Below are 13,131 nucleotides of genomic sequence, written 5' to 3'. Positions count from 1 at the left end.
TCCAGAGGATCTTCCCCACTCAGGGATTGAACCCAAGTCTCAGAGAACACAAAATCAGAAAATGCTCATAAAGGGACAGAGAACACAAAATCATAAAATGCTCATAAAGGGACTTGAAACCAGGAGACCTGTAGAAAGTGGGCACCCACAGGACCTCTCCCAAAGCCCTCAACTCCAGTGCCCACTGGTGCTTGGAAGGGGCTCTCCTGCTGTCACCAACAGGGGCAGCAGGCAGGTTCCAGGGTCCACAGAGCCCCCTTTGCCAGGCTGCCAGACATCAGCGGTCAGTCCCAATACCCACGGCCCCAAGAACCACGACCTGCAGAGGGAGGCGGCCCTACCTCCCCGAGGTCCGCGATCTCTCTCTGCACGTCCTTGTTCGGCGCGGCCTGGGCCTTCACTTTGGCTTCCACGACACAGAGAGATTTCTTCAAGCTCTCTGCTTTCCTGAGGGCCTGTGAGGAGGACAATCAGAGTTGTAAACTCTGGGTCAGGGAACCTTGAACTTCACAATTCTGCTGGTAAACTGTGGCAGGCTCTGACACAACACTCTCCCACAACATCAGACCTTTCTCTTCCTTCAGGGAGCAGGTGTCTGCAGCCTCATGCCCCAGAAGGGAGCACCCTCCTCACACACCTGGCCAGTGGATCTGGGGCTCAGGGGTGACTGAGAACTCACGCGTCAGGAGCCCTCTGCACCCATGAAATGACCACTCCTCAACCCTCAGCATGTGTCAGGCGTGAGCTCCAGTCCCTACGCCCAGAGCAATTGCCCCCCTACTCCACGCATCTCAAACTAGGTACATGCCCCCAGGGAGAGGCGGCAAAGTGCCGGGGGCACGGGGAACATGGCAAAACACGGCCTCCCTCCTGGACATGAACGCGTGACAGCAGAGCTTACCTGCATTTTAACAGATTAAAAGACAGCTAGGAAGTCTCACATGACAGTGGCTTTCTCCTCCCAGTCACAAGTAACTGGAGGACATCTGGAGGGCGTGCTGGACCTTCGAGTCTGACCACAGCGGCCGTGTGACCAGCTGCCCTGTGGATTCACAGCCTGGGCCCACAGACCAGCCTCATCCGCTCACCTTCTGGGCTTCAGCCCCTGTGACAGCAACTATCCTCCGGATGCCCTTGGCAATAGCTTCTTCACTCACGATCACGAACGCTCCCGCGTGACTCGAATTCTGCAGGTGTCTGCATGGCAGAAAGCAAAGTTCACAGTTGTCCCTACACCTGGGAGCCCTCAGCTGGGAGCAGGAGCCCTAGGAGGTGGCGGCTCCCAGGGAAGCTTCCTCAGGGAACAGGGGAAAAGGCCCTTCATGTTTAGTCGGGGTACAGTTCTGGCCAGGAAAGGGAAGGCAGTCAGAGAAGGCCTGGCTGGGGCTGACTCTGAGCAAGGAGCCGCATCTCTGAGCCTCAGTTTTCTCATACGTTAAATGTGGGAAATTCTCCCTCACAGGACAGTTATCTTCTGTCCCTTCTGAGAGTGTCGGTGGATTACCTTTAAAATGTTACCACAGTAGGAAACGAGTTGCCAGTCCAGGTTCGATGCATGATGCTGGATGCTTGGGGCTGGTCCACTGGGACGGCCACACATGTATACCTGTGGCGGATTCATTTTGATATTTGGCTAAAATGTTACCACAACCCCTTCAACAACCGCACTGCTCAGAGAACCTCACCTCAAATGCTCATTTACTGTGTCATCCACAAGGACCCTGACCCCAACCCCGACCTGCCATCTACCTGCCAGAGACTCACAGGAGGCCCTGGATGGGTCTACTGTGGCCTTAGGAATGTTCTTTTTCTCATGATTCCTTTAGAAGCAGGAATTTCCCAGGCCACCAGACTGTTCCAGAAAGACCTCAAGGGATACGGAGATCTTCAAGTTGGCAGAAACAAGTGACTGCCCACAGCCAAACTGAGTCAGGTCTACTGTGTGGCCTAACATCGGGGCTCTGAGACAATGGGGTTGTTAATTCCCCAGATGCACCTTCAGCTGACAAAGGGAACTATATGAGGCCCTGAGAATGGAAAAAAGCTAAGACCAGGTCAGAAGCGCCACGGCCCTGCTGAATCATGAATTCACAGGCTTCTCTTGTCATCTGTCCAGGGAACCAGAGCAAACAGTCGTGAGGTAAGGGTTAAGGTGACGTTTCTCACTTTCTCCTCCTAAGAAGAGCGTTTCACCACACACTCAGTAAAGTCAATGTCAGACACCAAAGGGTGTGATGGGAGCACAAAGATGCTGGCTTCTGGGAGAGCTGCTTGGCACCTGCATTTCTCAGGACTCCTCTTCAACCTCAGACAAACAAGAGCTGGTCTAGCCCATTACCCACATCCTCTGAGGGTCACCCAAATTAGTAAGAGGCAGGTCTACCACTGCCCCCGAGGTACTCACGTTCCCCCACAGAACTCAACAGAAGTGAGCGAGCCAGCAGGACCGGAGGGGTCATCCAGTAGCTCAGACACTGGGACCCCAATGGAGACGACTCGCACAGGGTCAGGGTAGGTCTCATCAAACACAGCCCGCAGGCCCTGGATGGCTTTAGCTGCCGCCAGAGAACAATCCTCAGTATAGACCGGCTGCCATGGAGAAAGGACAGGAGAAACAGCTGGGAAAACATCTTCTCTGGGGGTGCAGTAGGAAGCAGGGAGACTGAGGTTTGCAGGCAGGGCTCTGGTTTCTGATCCTGGCTGTGCTGATCATGTCCCAGAATAAAGCCCCATATGTAAAGTCAAGGAGCTCAAAATAGGAATTTCCAACTATTTTGTTAAACCATGCACCAAAAAATGGATATGCTGCTATACATAAACCAGACATAACTAGAAGGGCTCTGGTTGTCCTGAGGAGGAGGTGGAGCAGAGACCCCTCACTCAACACCAGCAGTGCCCCCTACCCAGCGCAGCTGAGAACCACTGTGATAAGCACATGTGTTCACGGGACAGAATACAGTTCAACAGAAGGAGAGCATCTGGGCGGCGGCGGCTCCGTAAATGGTGCGGGAAGGAGAGAAGTTCATGACTCAGTTCACGTATAATCCAACCTACCTTGGCTGCCTCAATCATCTCATTTGCGATCTCCTCAGCCTTCTTGATCTGCTGGGTGGACATGGCTCCCTTGGCAGTGAAGTCAAAGCGAAGGCGGTCAGGCGCAACTAGGGAGCCTCTCTGGTCAGCCTCCCCCAGCACAGAGCGCAGGGCAAAGTTCAGGATGTGAGTGGCTGTGTGGTTGCTCATGACAGGCCTTCGCCGGGGCTGCATGGGGCAGAGCAGGCTGGTGGAGAGGTCGGTGGTGGACTGCTGGTCGGTCCCCAACACGCACTCTCCCCTTCTTCCCGAGTCCTAAAGGCTTTCGCTGGACACATGGCTGTGCAGAAGAAAGCCTACAGCGTCCCTCACAGCTAACTGGCCAGGTGAGTCAATTCCAGTCAGTGAGAAGGGACACATTTCCCTTCAAGGGAAGGAACACACCCCCGCGCCCCTTCCCACCATCTACAACAGGAGTGGAAAGTTACGGCCTGTGGGCCAAATCCGTCCTGCGGTCCCTTTCTGTAGCTGGGTTTACCAGAACACAGCCCGCCTGTGCGCTTACATATTGTCTACAGTGCTTTTGTGCCACAACAGCAATTGTGATGGAGACTGTATGGTTCAGAAAACCAAAAATATTTACTATCTGGTACTTTACAAGGGCTTCCCAGGTGGCTCCGCAGTAAAGAATCCACCTGCCAATGCAGGAGATGCAGGAAACCCATGGGTTTGATCCCTGGGTCAGGAAGATCCCCTGGAGGAGGAAATGGCACCCCACTCCAGTATTCTTGCCAGGAAAATTTCCGTGGACATAGGAGTCTGGCGGGCTACAGTCTGTGGGCATGCGGTCTCAAAAAGTCAGACATGACTGAGCAACTGAGTATGCACACATGCATGCAGGCAATTTACCAGAAAAGCTCACCAACCCCTGGTCTAGAGAACGGATCTGACAGCAATCTTTTTGGAACATGAAATCAAGAGCAACATCCCAGCAATGGTGGAAGAACAACAAACAAAGAAGAGCAAGGCCCTCTGACTTTGTGAGGAGGGTCTCTGCATCAGTGTGGGCTTTCAGGTGAAAAGCACATTTCCACTCTGTTTTATGCTACTATTATTTTGGAGCTCTGGCACATGCAGTAGCAACTGTTTCTTAACATGGGATCCTTGGCTCCTGAAGTATTTGAGGTAAAGCTGGAGAAAGGCAATCCATGAAAACGAAGCTACAGGATCTCAACTGAAATCACCGTGGTCTTACTTGGGACGTTAAGATTTAAATTTCAGTTATAGCCCTCAAAATTTACTCCTGCACCTTACTTGTAATTTACCTATTTATAATTTCACTTAGAAGGGATAATAATGATGGACCAATTTAAAGCCAGAGGAAGCGGTGAATTCTTTTCACAAAGTATCAAATCACCATGACATTCACTTTCAGTTCAGTTCAGTTCAGTCGCTCAGTCGTATCCGACTCTTTGTGACCCCATGAATCGCAGCACGCCAGGCCTCCCTGTCCGTCACCAACTCCCAGAGTTCACTCAGACTCACGTCCATCGAGTCGGTGATGCCATCCAGCCATCTCATCCTCTGTCGTCCCCTTCTCCTCCTGCCCCCAATCCCTCCCAGCATCAGAGTCTTTTCCAATGAGTCAACTCTTCGCACGAGGTGGCCAAAGTACTGGAGTTTCAGCTTTAGCATCATTCCTTCCAAAGAAATCCCAGGGCTGATCTCCTTCAGAGTGGAGTGGCTGGATCTGACGTACACTTTAAATATCTTATAATTCTACATGCCAGTTATGCCTCCATAAAGCTGACTTCTTTTTTAAAAGGGAGAAGGAGAGGATCAGTAATCCTATCCAGCACTGACCAGCATGAAGCAACTCACCTCATCAATAAACAGCCGGACCTGGTCCCCCACTTTCAGGCTGCCGTAGAGCGTTCCTATGTGCAGCACGTACCCTCCTCGGACCTGAGTGTTCTTCACTGTGAACTCAGTTTTCTAAGAGTCAAGGAGAAGACCAATAAACAACTAACTAAATAAATCCAAATGTGTGTGTGTACACGTATGGGTATGTATACACGCAAATGCAGATAAACATATATATGAATTCTCTCTTTACATGTTACACATATAACATTAATACTATTATGATATATATGTATGTATATATATTAACATATATACAGGCCACCATACACCGGTTATATTATTCTATACACGCAGCACTTTAAATATGTAATAGATGTGTATGTGTACACACCCACTCCATTAGGGAGCATCTTAGAGAATTAAAGCCAGGGTAAGGAAACTCAAGTCCACGCGTCTGGGAACTCGTCCAAAACCACAGAGCCAGCAGCGGCAGAGCAACGGGCTGCATCTTGGATGAGGACCCCGTCCCGTTCCCCACCCTCCCCCGTCAGAGCTGGCTCTCCTTATTTCTGAGGGGAGCATGGAGGACCCGAGGATCACTAAGCAGCCTGGCTGCAAGGACCCTGCTGTGAGGGGAGCTGACGGTGATGAAGCCACACAGTGCAAGCAGCAGGGCCCGTGGCTTCAGAAACACTGGCCGTGGGACAGCCCAAAGAGCGGTGATGTCTGCCCCTCAGGCCCGGGGGCACCCAGCTGCCAGAGTGGCTGTCGGGGTGCAGGCCGTGGCGGCCGCCCGCCCCCCAGCTCGCGAGGAGGAACTGCTGGCTCACGTCTTCGCTGCTGTCGTCGACCTTCACCAGGTACCCTTCGTCGTAGGTCTGCCCTCCCTGCTCGGCGTAGAAACAGGTCTTGTCCAGCACCACTCCACACTCCTGGCCCGTGGACACTTCCTCCACGAACATCCTGTCCCGGCGCAGAGCCATCACTGTAGCCACTGCGCTCTCAAACACTGCACAGGGGGAAAAACACAGGGGATGATTTCACTCTCACATTCTCAGCTGGCTTGTGCTGGATTCTATTTCTCAAACTCTCCTGAGGTCCTAACTGCCTACTGTTCTGTTGGAAGCCAGCCTATTAGACTCCACAAAAGGGCTTAATATGCTGGTCTTCTACTGGAGAGCACAGTACTCAGGGGTGACCAACTGACCCGGTCTGCTTGGGACCAAGGGATTTCCCAGGATGTGAGGAAACACTGGGACAGTTCTGGGAGAATGGGACAACTGGTCACCTTAACTCTGAGCTATTGAGCAGAAAGCCAGTGAGCGTGATAAGCAGATATTTAACAGTAGTAATAAATTCCCTTTCCAAGGTCAATTCAGAAAGAATATATTCATTTTGTGGGCTTCCTTGGATAGATTTAGGAATCCCTGCTGGAGTGAAAAAAGAAAAAATAGGACTTCCTGGTACTCCAGTGGTTAGGACTCCACACTTCCAATGCAGGGGGCCCAGGTTCAATCCCTGGCCAAGGAACCAGATCCCCATGCCACAACTAAGAATTCACATGCTACAGCTGAAGACTGCGACTGAAGACCAAAGCGCTGCAACTAAGACTCAGCACTGACATGTAAACAAATATTAAAAAAAAGAAGAAAGCAAAAACATGTAGTGCCCGTGTATTTGAACAGTCTTCACTTTAGAACACTACTGTTCTAACACAAAATCCAACAGCCACTATGAGTTTTATCAGTCAGTATCATTTTCCTTGTTTCCTATCAAGATGTTATTAATATAATTAGTGAAAACTGGGTATAAGGTACAAGAAATCTCAAGTTAAATTTATTTTTTTACAACATCCTGTGAATCTATAATTATTCAAAATAAAAGAGAAAGTCAATCACAAAGGGCCTCTCCGAGTATAAAATTACCCAACATAACCACACAGCGCTACAGGTGAGGCTACCATGGATATTTTGGGTTCCCAATCTTGAGACGCATTGCTTGAAAACCACCCTAGATGAACAAATGAACATACCGTAGGTTCCACTGGAATCCGAATGGTAACTGTACTTCGGGGAATCATCTGTTGCCTCCAGACCCTTTTCCCGGAGCTCTTCAATAGCATAAATGTCCAGCATAATGAGGTCCTCCCCACCAGCTCCCTTGCCCTGTGATTTCAGCTGCCAGCAAGAGAAATAAGCACAAGTTACCTTAATGTCAGAGAAAAAGAACTCTGAAAGACTCAAAATTACTAAACCATGCCCCATGTAAAGCTGTGAAACAGAGTTTTTCTGATCTCAGCACCATGACATTTGGAGCTGGGAACTCTTGCTCTGGGAGGCTGTCCACTGAAGGAGGCTGAGCAGCATGCCTGGCCTCGACCCACCACGTGGCAGCAGCACCTGCCCCCCAAGCTGAGAAACCCGAGAAATGTCTTTAGACATTACTGCCAAACCGCCCCCACTTGAGACTCACTGGTCTTGGGAAAAACAGAAATTTTAAAAACTTTAATGGGAGGAAACTCGTGCTTTGCAGCCAAGTCCTACCTTGCTTGGCGCTGAGTTTCCCGCTCACACCATAAACACTTTACCTGGGCCAGTTTCCTCTCCTCGTCAAAGCCATCCATGTCCACCACCAGCCCCTTCTCTTCAGCAATCAGTGCAGTGAGATCCACGGGGAACCCGTAGGTGTCATAGAGGAGCCAAGCAGTATCCCCTGCACAGCACCAAGGAGGCCAGTAAGAGTGACAGGGACGAGGGAGGAGGCTCAGGGGGCACATGTGTGCTTACGGCCGATGCACGGCAGAGAACAACACCATGTTGTAGAACAACTGTCCTCCCGTTAAAAACAAATACATTTTAAAAGATTAAAAAACGATAGAAACAGCCTCCCTCTCTTCCACTGCAAGCCCTTCCCAGGAGGAAGCTGGCAATGACAGGAGGAATTAAAGAGCCACGCAAGTCAGTTTTGGTTCTGTATCAGAAAATCCATCAAATCCTTTGCAATCAACCTGGGAGAAGCACAAAGGGTCCCTGGAAAAGCTCTGTTTCCTAATCGGAACACAAGTGTGTTCAGTTTGTGGGAAATACACCAGGCTTTCACCCTGTACATTATATTTCCATAAAGAGTAAAAACTTTTGGAACTAACTTTCCTGTCAGGTAAAAAATAAACTTGTAAAACATTATATACTATTTGTTCCCATTTTTACTTGTGAGCACACACACCCCTATACACATCTGTATGCAAATAGAGAAAAGTCCTGACTGGTTAGTTATATGCAAAATTCCAAAGAATTGTGACTTCTGAAAAATGAGTCAAAGAGCATTTTCACTTTCTACCTCTATACTGTTTGAATACTTTGCCACAATAATATATTACTTTAAAAATCTTATTATTAAACCCCATTTCACACCAAAGCAGTCTAACCAGGCTATGCTCAGCCTTTGGAGACACAGGAGTCTATAGTCAAGTTTGTGAGAAAAGGCTTGCCCCTTCCAGGAAGATGAACCAGCCTGATGAAGAAAGGAACAAACTGGTTCTTACCAGGAATGGTTTTGCTGTCTCCCAGGCTCTGAATTTTCCTGTCCAGGATGCGACGCCCTCTGCTGAGAGTCTTGAGAAACTGCACTTCTTCTTCATTAATGATGTCCTTCACCATATCTGGGTCCTTCTTCAGCTCAGGAAACGCATCTCCCTGGCAAATGGGAAACACAGATTTTAGGCCAATAAAGACAAGGATTATATCATGACTCCTCTAAAAATTCTCATTAACAGTGTGACATCGCCCACCCTACCCCAATTAAGGTATGCACTTTAGTACAGAAGAGGTGAGCAGGAAATACACCTACCAGAGACTGGACAACAACGTCTACTAACGTAGCAAAGAAACCCCTGCTGGCGTTGAGTTTCTCGTGAGAGTATCGAACAGCCCGGCGGAGAATCCGTCTCAACACATACCTGTAAGAGACAGAACCTAAGACCCCGCTAGACAGCATTCCCAGTCAAGCATTTTGTAGACGGCCTTTTGGAATTCTACCAAAAGGCCTACTCTTTGAGAGACTCTCCTAAGGCTTTTTTTTTTTGCATTCCCCCAAGGTCATGAACATTAATTCTAGCATAAAACTCATGTTTTGTGGATGTTACTATATAGCTACACATACACATCAAGGTAACCTTGGTTTATCTTCCAACCTTGTTCTGCTGAACCAGAGATGGAGGCAGGAAGTACAGACCAGATGGCCGACTTGATGCCCACAATACCAGGTCCTGCCTGTCAATAATCAAGTTGCCTCATGTTAATTAGTATCTACCCTGCCCCTGTCAATGTCTTATCAGACAACCTTAAATACAATCCTTATCATCTTGTACTTGGCAGCAAAGATTTAATATAGTGAACTCTGCTCAAAGTAAGCTGAAACTCCCTCTATTCCTAAAAAAGGAAAGAAAAAGAATCCCTCCAACTACCTAGATGACAAATAAAGCAATAATGAAGTGTGGCTTTAAGTTCCACAGAGCCAAAAACTCAAGTGTCAGTCCTAACGCTGCGCCATGTGTAACGCACTTACCCCCGCCCCGTATTGTCAGGTCGGCCGCCATCGGCCAGGGCCACAGTGATGGTCCGAGCGTGGTCAGCCAGCACCCGGTAGGCCATGTCAATCCCGTCAGCATCCTCTGCACCCACTCTCCCAGTATACGGCCGAGCACCTGTGCCCTGCAGATAAAAACCAGGAGGCAGCTTACTGGGAAGCGGCCCTTCTGGTGCTGCCTTACCCTAGAAGGTTCCAGAGGACTTGCGGGGGAGCGGGGGGCGGGGGGAGACGGATAAGAAGAAAGGGTGAGCTTCTCACCAGATCCTGTAATCCCAAGAAAGGCGACAGGGGCAAGAGTGAAGAGCCTCTAACCAGGCCCCTGCACTCAATAAATCACAATGCCTGTGCTTCTTCAGAACACTGTTATTAATATTAACAATGAAGCTGGCAGATGGTCACAGGTACCCTCACATGGCAAAGCATACAATTGTTTTATTTTTGACAGAACTAACAGCCAGCCTGGAAACCTCCACAGAAGTTTAGGACCGGTACCTTCTGGATGGCTTCAAAATAAGGGACAAAGAGGTCAGTGTCATAGTTGGACATCTTATTCTGCAGCACGGACACCAGTCGCTCCAGGCCCATCCCTGTGTCAATGCTTTTCTTGGGAAGAGGTTTCAGAATGCCATCGGTTTCCCTGCAAGATCCAGAAAGAGGAAGTTGGAACATGGACTCCAGCTGCCACCTCTCCCTGCTGGGTAAAACTCACTTAGCCATTTGCAGGCTGTGACTGCCATTGGCTTCTGCCTATTTTGGTGGGAAGAAGGGAGTGCAGAGGAAAAGGGAAGAAATAATCTGGGATCCATTACAGTGAGGCAAGCTTCAAGGAAATGAGCTCTAGAAGAGCAGTTCAAGTTATAGCAAATTATGCCTTTAGCACTGGCCCACTGGCCCCAAAGATGGGATGAGAAGACAATCATGTGCTCTGAGTTCCTCTTGCTCTACTCAGCTTGAGGAAAGCTGCTGCTCTTAACAGGAACAGCTCAGGACCCGGAGGCAACCTGTTATACTGGATGAACACAAGGTTCCAGATCTCCAGCACGTTGGGGTCGTCTTGGTTGACGAGGTGTGCTGCATCCCGACCACCGATGCGGTCGTAGTGGATCTCACTGCAGGGACCACATGGGCCCGTGTCACCCATCTCCCAGAAGTTATCCTTCATGTTGCCGGGGAGGATTCTGCTGTCATCTAGCCTGCACAGAGCGGGAAGAAAGGCCCAGTTACAGCCAGCGACAGGATTCTGCACAGACCTGCATCCCTGAGAAAAGGAGATCCTTATGCATTTCTAGAAAGAAAGCTCATTCTTTGGCGATTACTAATGCCAAGCCTGAATCAAATCCTGCTTAAGAACCACAACAGTGATTCAAGAGTCACTACAACAGAATATAAAATACACATGTTATGATCACAACTAAATGAAAATATGCAAATATCTAGATAAAGCTGAGAAACACATAAAAGTGAAAATGTTTATGCTGAATATGCACAAAATTAAACAAATTTCTTTGCAAATGTTCCCTCATTTTCATAAATGAGGACAATTATGACAGTGTAAGTCTTTTTTAAAAAGCTGCATCACCTTCCTATGCCTCTTCATACTGGCTTTCAACAACAGAATGACCAAGTAAACCTACTAAGAAACAATGGATGCAGCAAAAGATAATTACTCCCAGGCACCTCCACCTCCCAATTCATACCCTAAAATAGCAAATGGCAATGCACTCCAAGCCTAAGACCCCACTCTGGCACTGAGAGTAGCAATCATTTTATTTTTTCATACTCATACTCTCAACATGCAAGCTGCATTCTTACCCCAAGTTTTGCCAAATCTGTTTGCACTCCAGGTCTGGTTCTAAGCCAGCTGCTTCATCCCCACCAAAGTAAGTAACGTAGAGTCTTTCAACTGGAATGCCAAACTCTTGGGTAAGAAGTTCCAGAGCCATCTTACATGCCAGTTCCTACAACAAGATCAAAAAGATGTGAAATGTGACCAAACCAAAGTCTATTTAGTATGAATAGAAGAGGGCCAAAGCAGTGTTTTCACCATAAATAGTCAAACTCAGGATCAATTTATACAAGAAATCCAAACATAAACTGAAATCATCAAATTACAGGCACTGCGTTCAGGAAGTCTTAGAATTAAGAAATGTCCTTCACTTCTGAATCTCAAAATGCCAACAGATCTCCTCTTTGAACTTACCTTGAAGTAATCTCCAAAGGACCAGGAGCCCAGCATCTCAAAGAAGGTGTGATGATAGACATCCTTGCCCACATCATCCAGGTCATTGTGTTTGCCGCCAGCCCGGATGCACTTCTGAGTGTTGGCAGCTCTGCTCAGCTTTGCCATGGGGTGAGATGGGTCAATAGTATTCAGAAAAATGGGTTTGAACTAAAAAAGAAAAGGAACATTTCAACTTTTAAAGAGTTGCATATATATCAGGTGGTTGCACGCTGGCAGGAAGAGACCACACATTAAACTGTCCATTTCCAGATATGATCAGCCTGCAAAACCGAAACTTATCAGAGGCAGGTGGCCCTGTGGGCTGCAGCAGAGGCAGCCTGTCTTGCCGCAGCGCTCCACTGGCCCAAGTTCTCTAACGATTCCCATCAATGCCAGTAACACCAACTGAGAGACAGAAAGCCCTGCCAGATCTAGGATAATGGTCAAGGTTGATGCAGTGAAACCAGTGCTTCCTCTTAAGTCTCTGACAGTCAAGGCTTATACCATCTTTCTAGAAGAATTCATTCCAAACCTGATGTGCTGGCTTGGTAGTAAAGGTGATAAGGAAAAAAAAAAATTGAGACCTTTTAAAGGAGTAGAATCAGCACAACTAGGTTATACTAGCTCCATAATCACACCTGGCTGATGTGTGATTAGCCACAGAATTACCATCACAGCAGCAAGTTCCACTGGATAGTCCTGCACTAGACCACAGACTCCTTAAAGGAAAACTATCTTACTTAGCTCTGTATAACCAGCATCTGGATAGAATGAGCAGATGCCTAACAAATACTAATTCAAAATGTACAAACAATCAAGCAAAAAAAAAAAAAAAGGTATTTCTGATTAAGAGGTAGTAGACCATGTAATTGGAGAAGGAAATGGCAACCCACTCCAGTGTTCTTGCCTGGAGAATCCCATGGACAGAGAAGCCTGGTAGGCTGCAGTCCATGGGGTCGCACAGAGTCGGACATGACTGAAGCGACTTGGCAGGCAGACCACGTAATGGAGAAGGCAATGGCACCCCACTCCAGTACTCTTGCCTGGAAAATCCCATGGATGGAGGGGCCTGGTAGGTTGCAGACCATGGGGTTGTGAAGAGTCGGACACGACTGAGCGACTTCACTTTCACTTTTCCCTTTCATGCATTGGAGAAGGAAATGGCAACCCACTCCAGTGTTCTTGCCTGGAGAATCCCAGGGACGGGGGAGCCTGGTGGGCCGCTATCTATGGGGTCGCACAGAGTCAGACACAACTGAAGTGACTTAGCAGCAGCAGCAGACCATGTAAGGGGCTTCCATGGTGGCTCTGTGGTAAAGAATCTGCCTGCCAATGCAGAAGACCCAGGTTCAATCCCTGGAGAAGGAAATGGCAACCCCCTCCAGTATGCTTTCCTGGTAAATCCCACTGACAGAGGAGCCTGG

General features: G+C 48.5%; 1 protein-coding gene across 5 annotated transcripts in view; it reads right to left on the bottom strand.

Moving 5' to 3' along the window:
- Positions 1-13,131, bottom strand: part of AARS1 (alanyl-tRNA synthetase 1) — a 60,457-nt gene that overhangs the window by 2,037 nt on the left and 45,289 nt on the right. For all 5 annotated transcript variants that reach the window (XM_061386699.1, XM_061386700.1, XM_061386698.1 and 2 more), the window contains 15 exons: positions 11,687-11,875; positions 11,299-11,444; positions 10,488-10,679; positions 9,979-10,123; positions 9,463-9,608; positions 8,746-8,854; positions 8,441-8,591; positions 7,487-7,611; positions 6,932-7,076; positions 5,730-5,908; positions 4,915-5,028; positions 3,055-3,261; positions 2,405-2,589; positions 1,089-1,197; positions 342-455 (listed from right to left, as the gene is read on the bottom strand). In XM_061386699.1, the coding sequence (XP_061242683.1) occupies positions 342-455; positions 1,089-1,197; positions 2,405-2,589; positions 3,055-3,261; positions 4,915-5,028; positions 5,730-5,908; positions 6,932-7,076; positions 7,487-7,611; positions 8,441-8,591; positions 8,746-8,854; positions 9,463-9,608; positions 9,979-10,123; positions 10,488-10,679; positions 11,299-11,444; positions 11,687-11,875 (2,256 nt within the window). The remainder of the gene's footprint in view (positions 1-341; positions 456-1,088; positions 1,198-2,404; positions 2,590-3,054; positions 3,262-4,914; positions 5,029-5,729; positions 5,909-6,931; positions 7,077-7,486; positions 7,612-8,440; positions 8,592-8,745; positions 8,855-9,462; positions 9,609-9,978; positions 10,124-10,487; positions 10,680-11,298; positions 11,445-11,686; positions 11,876-13,131) is intronic.

Source organism: Bos javanicus, chromosome 18, assembly GCF_032452875.1.
Source record: "Bos javanicus breed banteng chromosome 18, ARS-OSU_banteng_1.0, whole genome shotgun sequence".
Taxonomy (NCBI): domain Eukaryota; kingdom Metazoa; phylum Chordata; class Mammalia; order Artiodactyla; family Bovidae; genus Bos; species Bos javanicus.
This window is presented reverse-complemented; position numbering and strand designations above follow the sequence as displayed.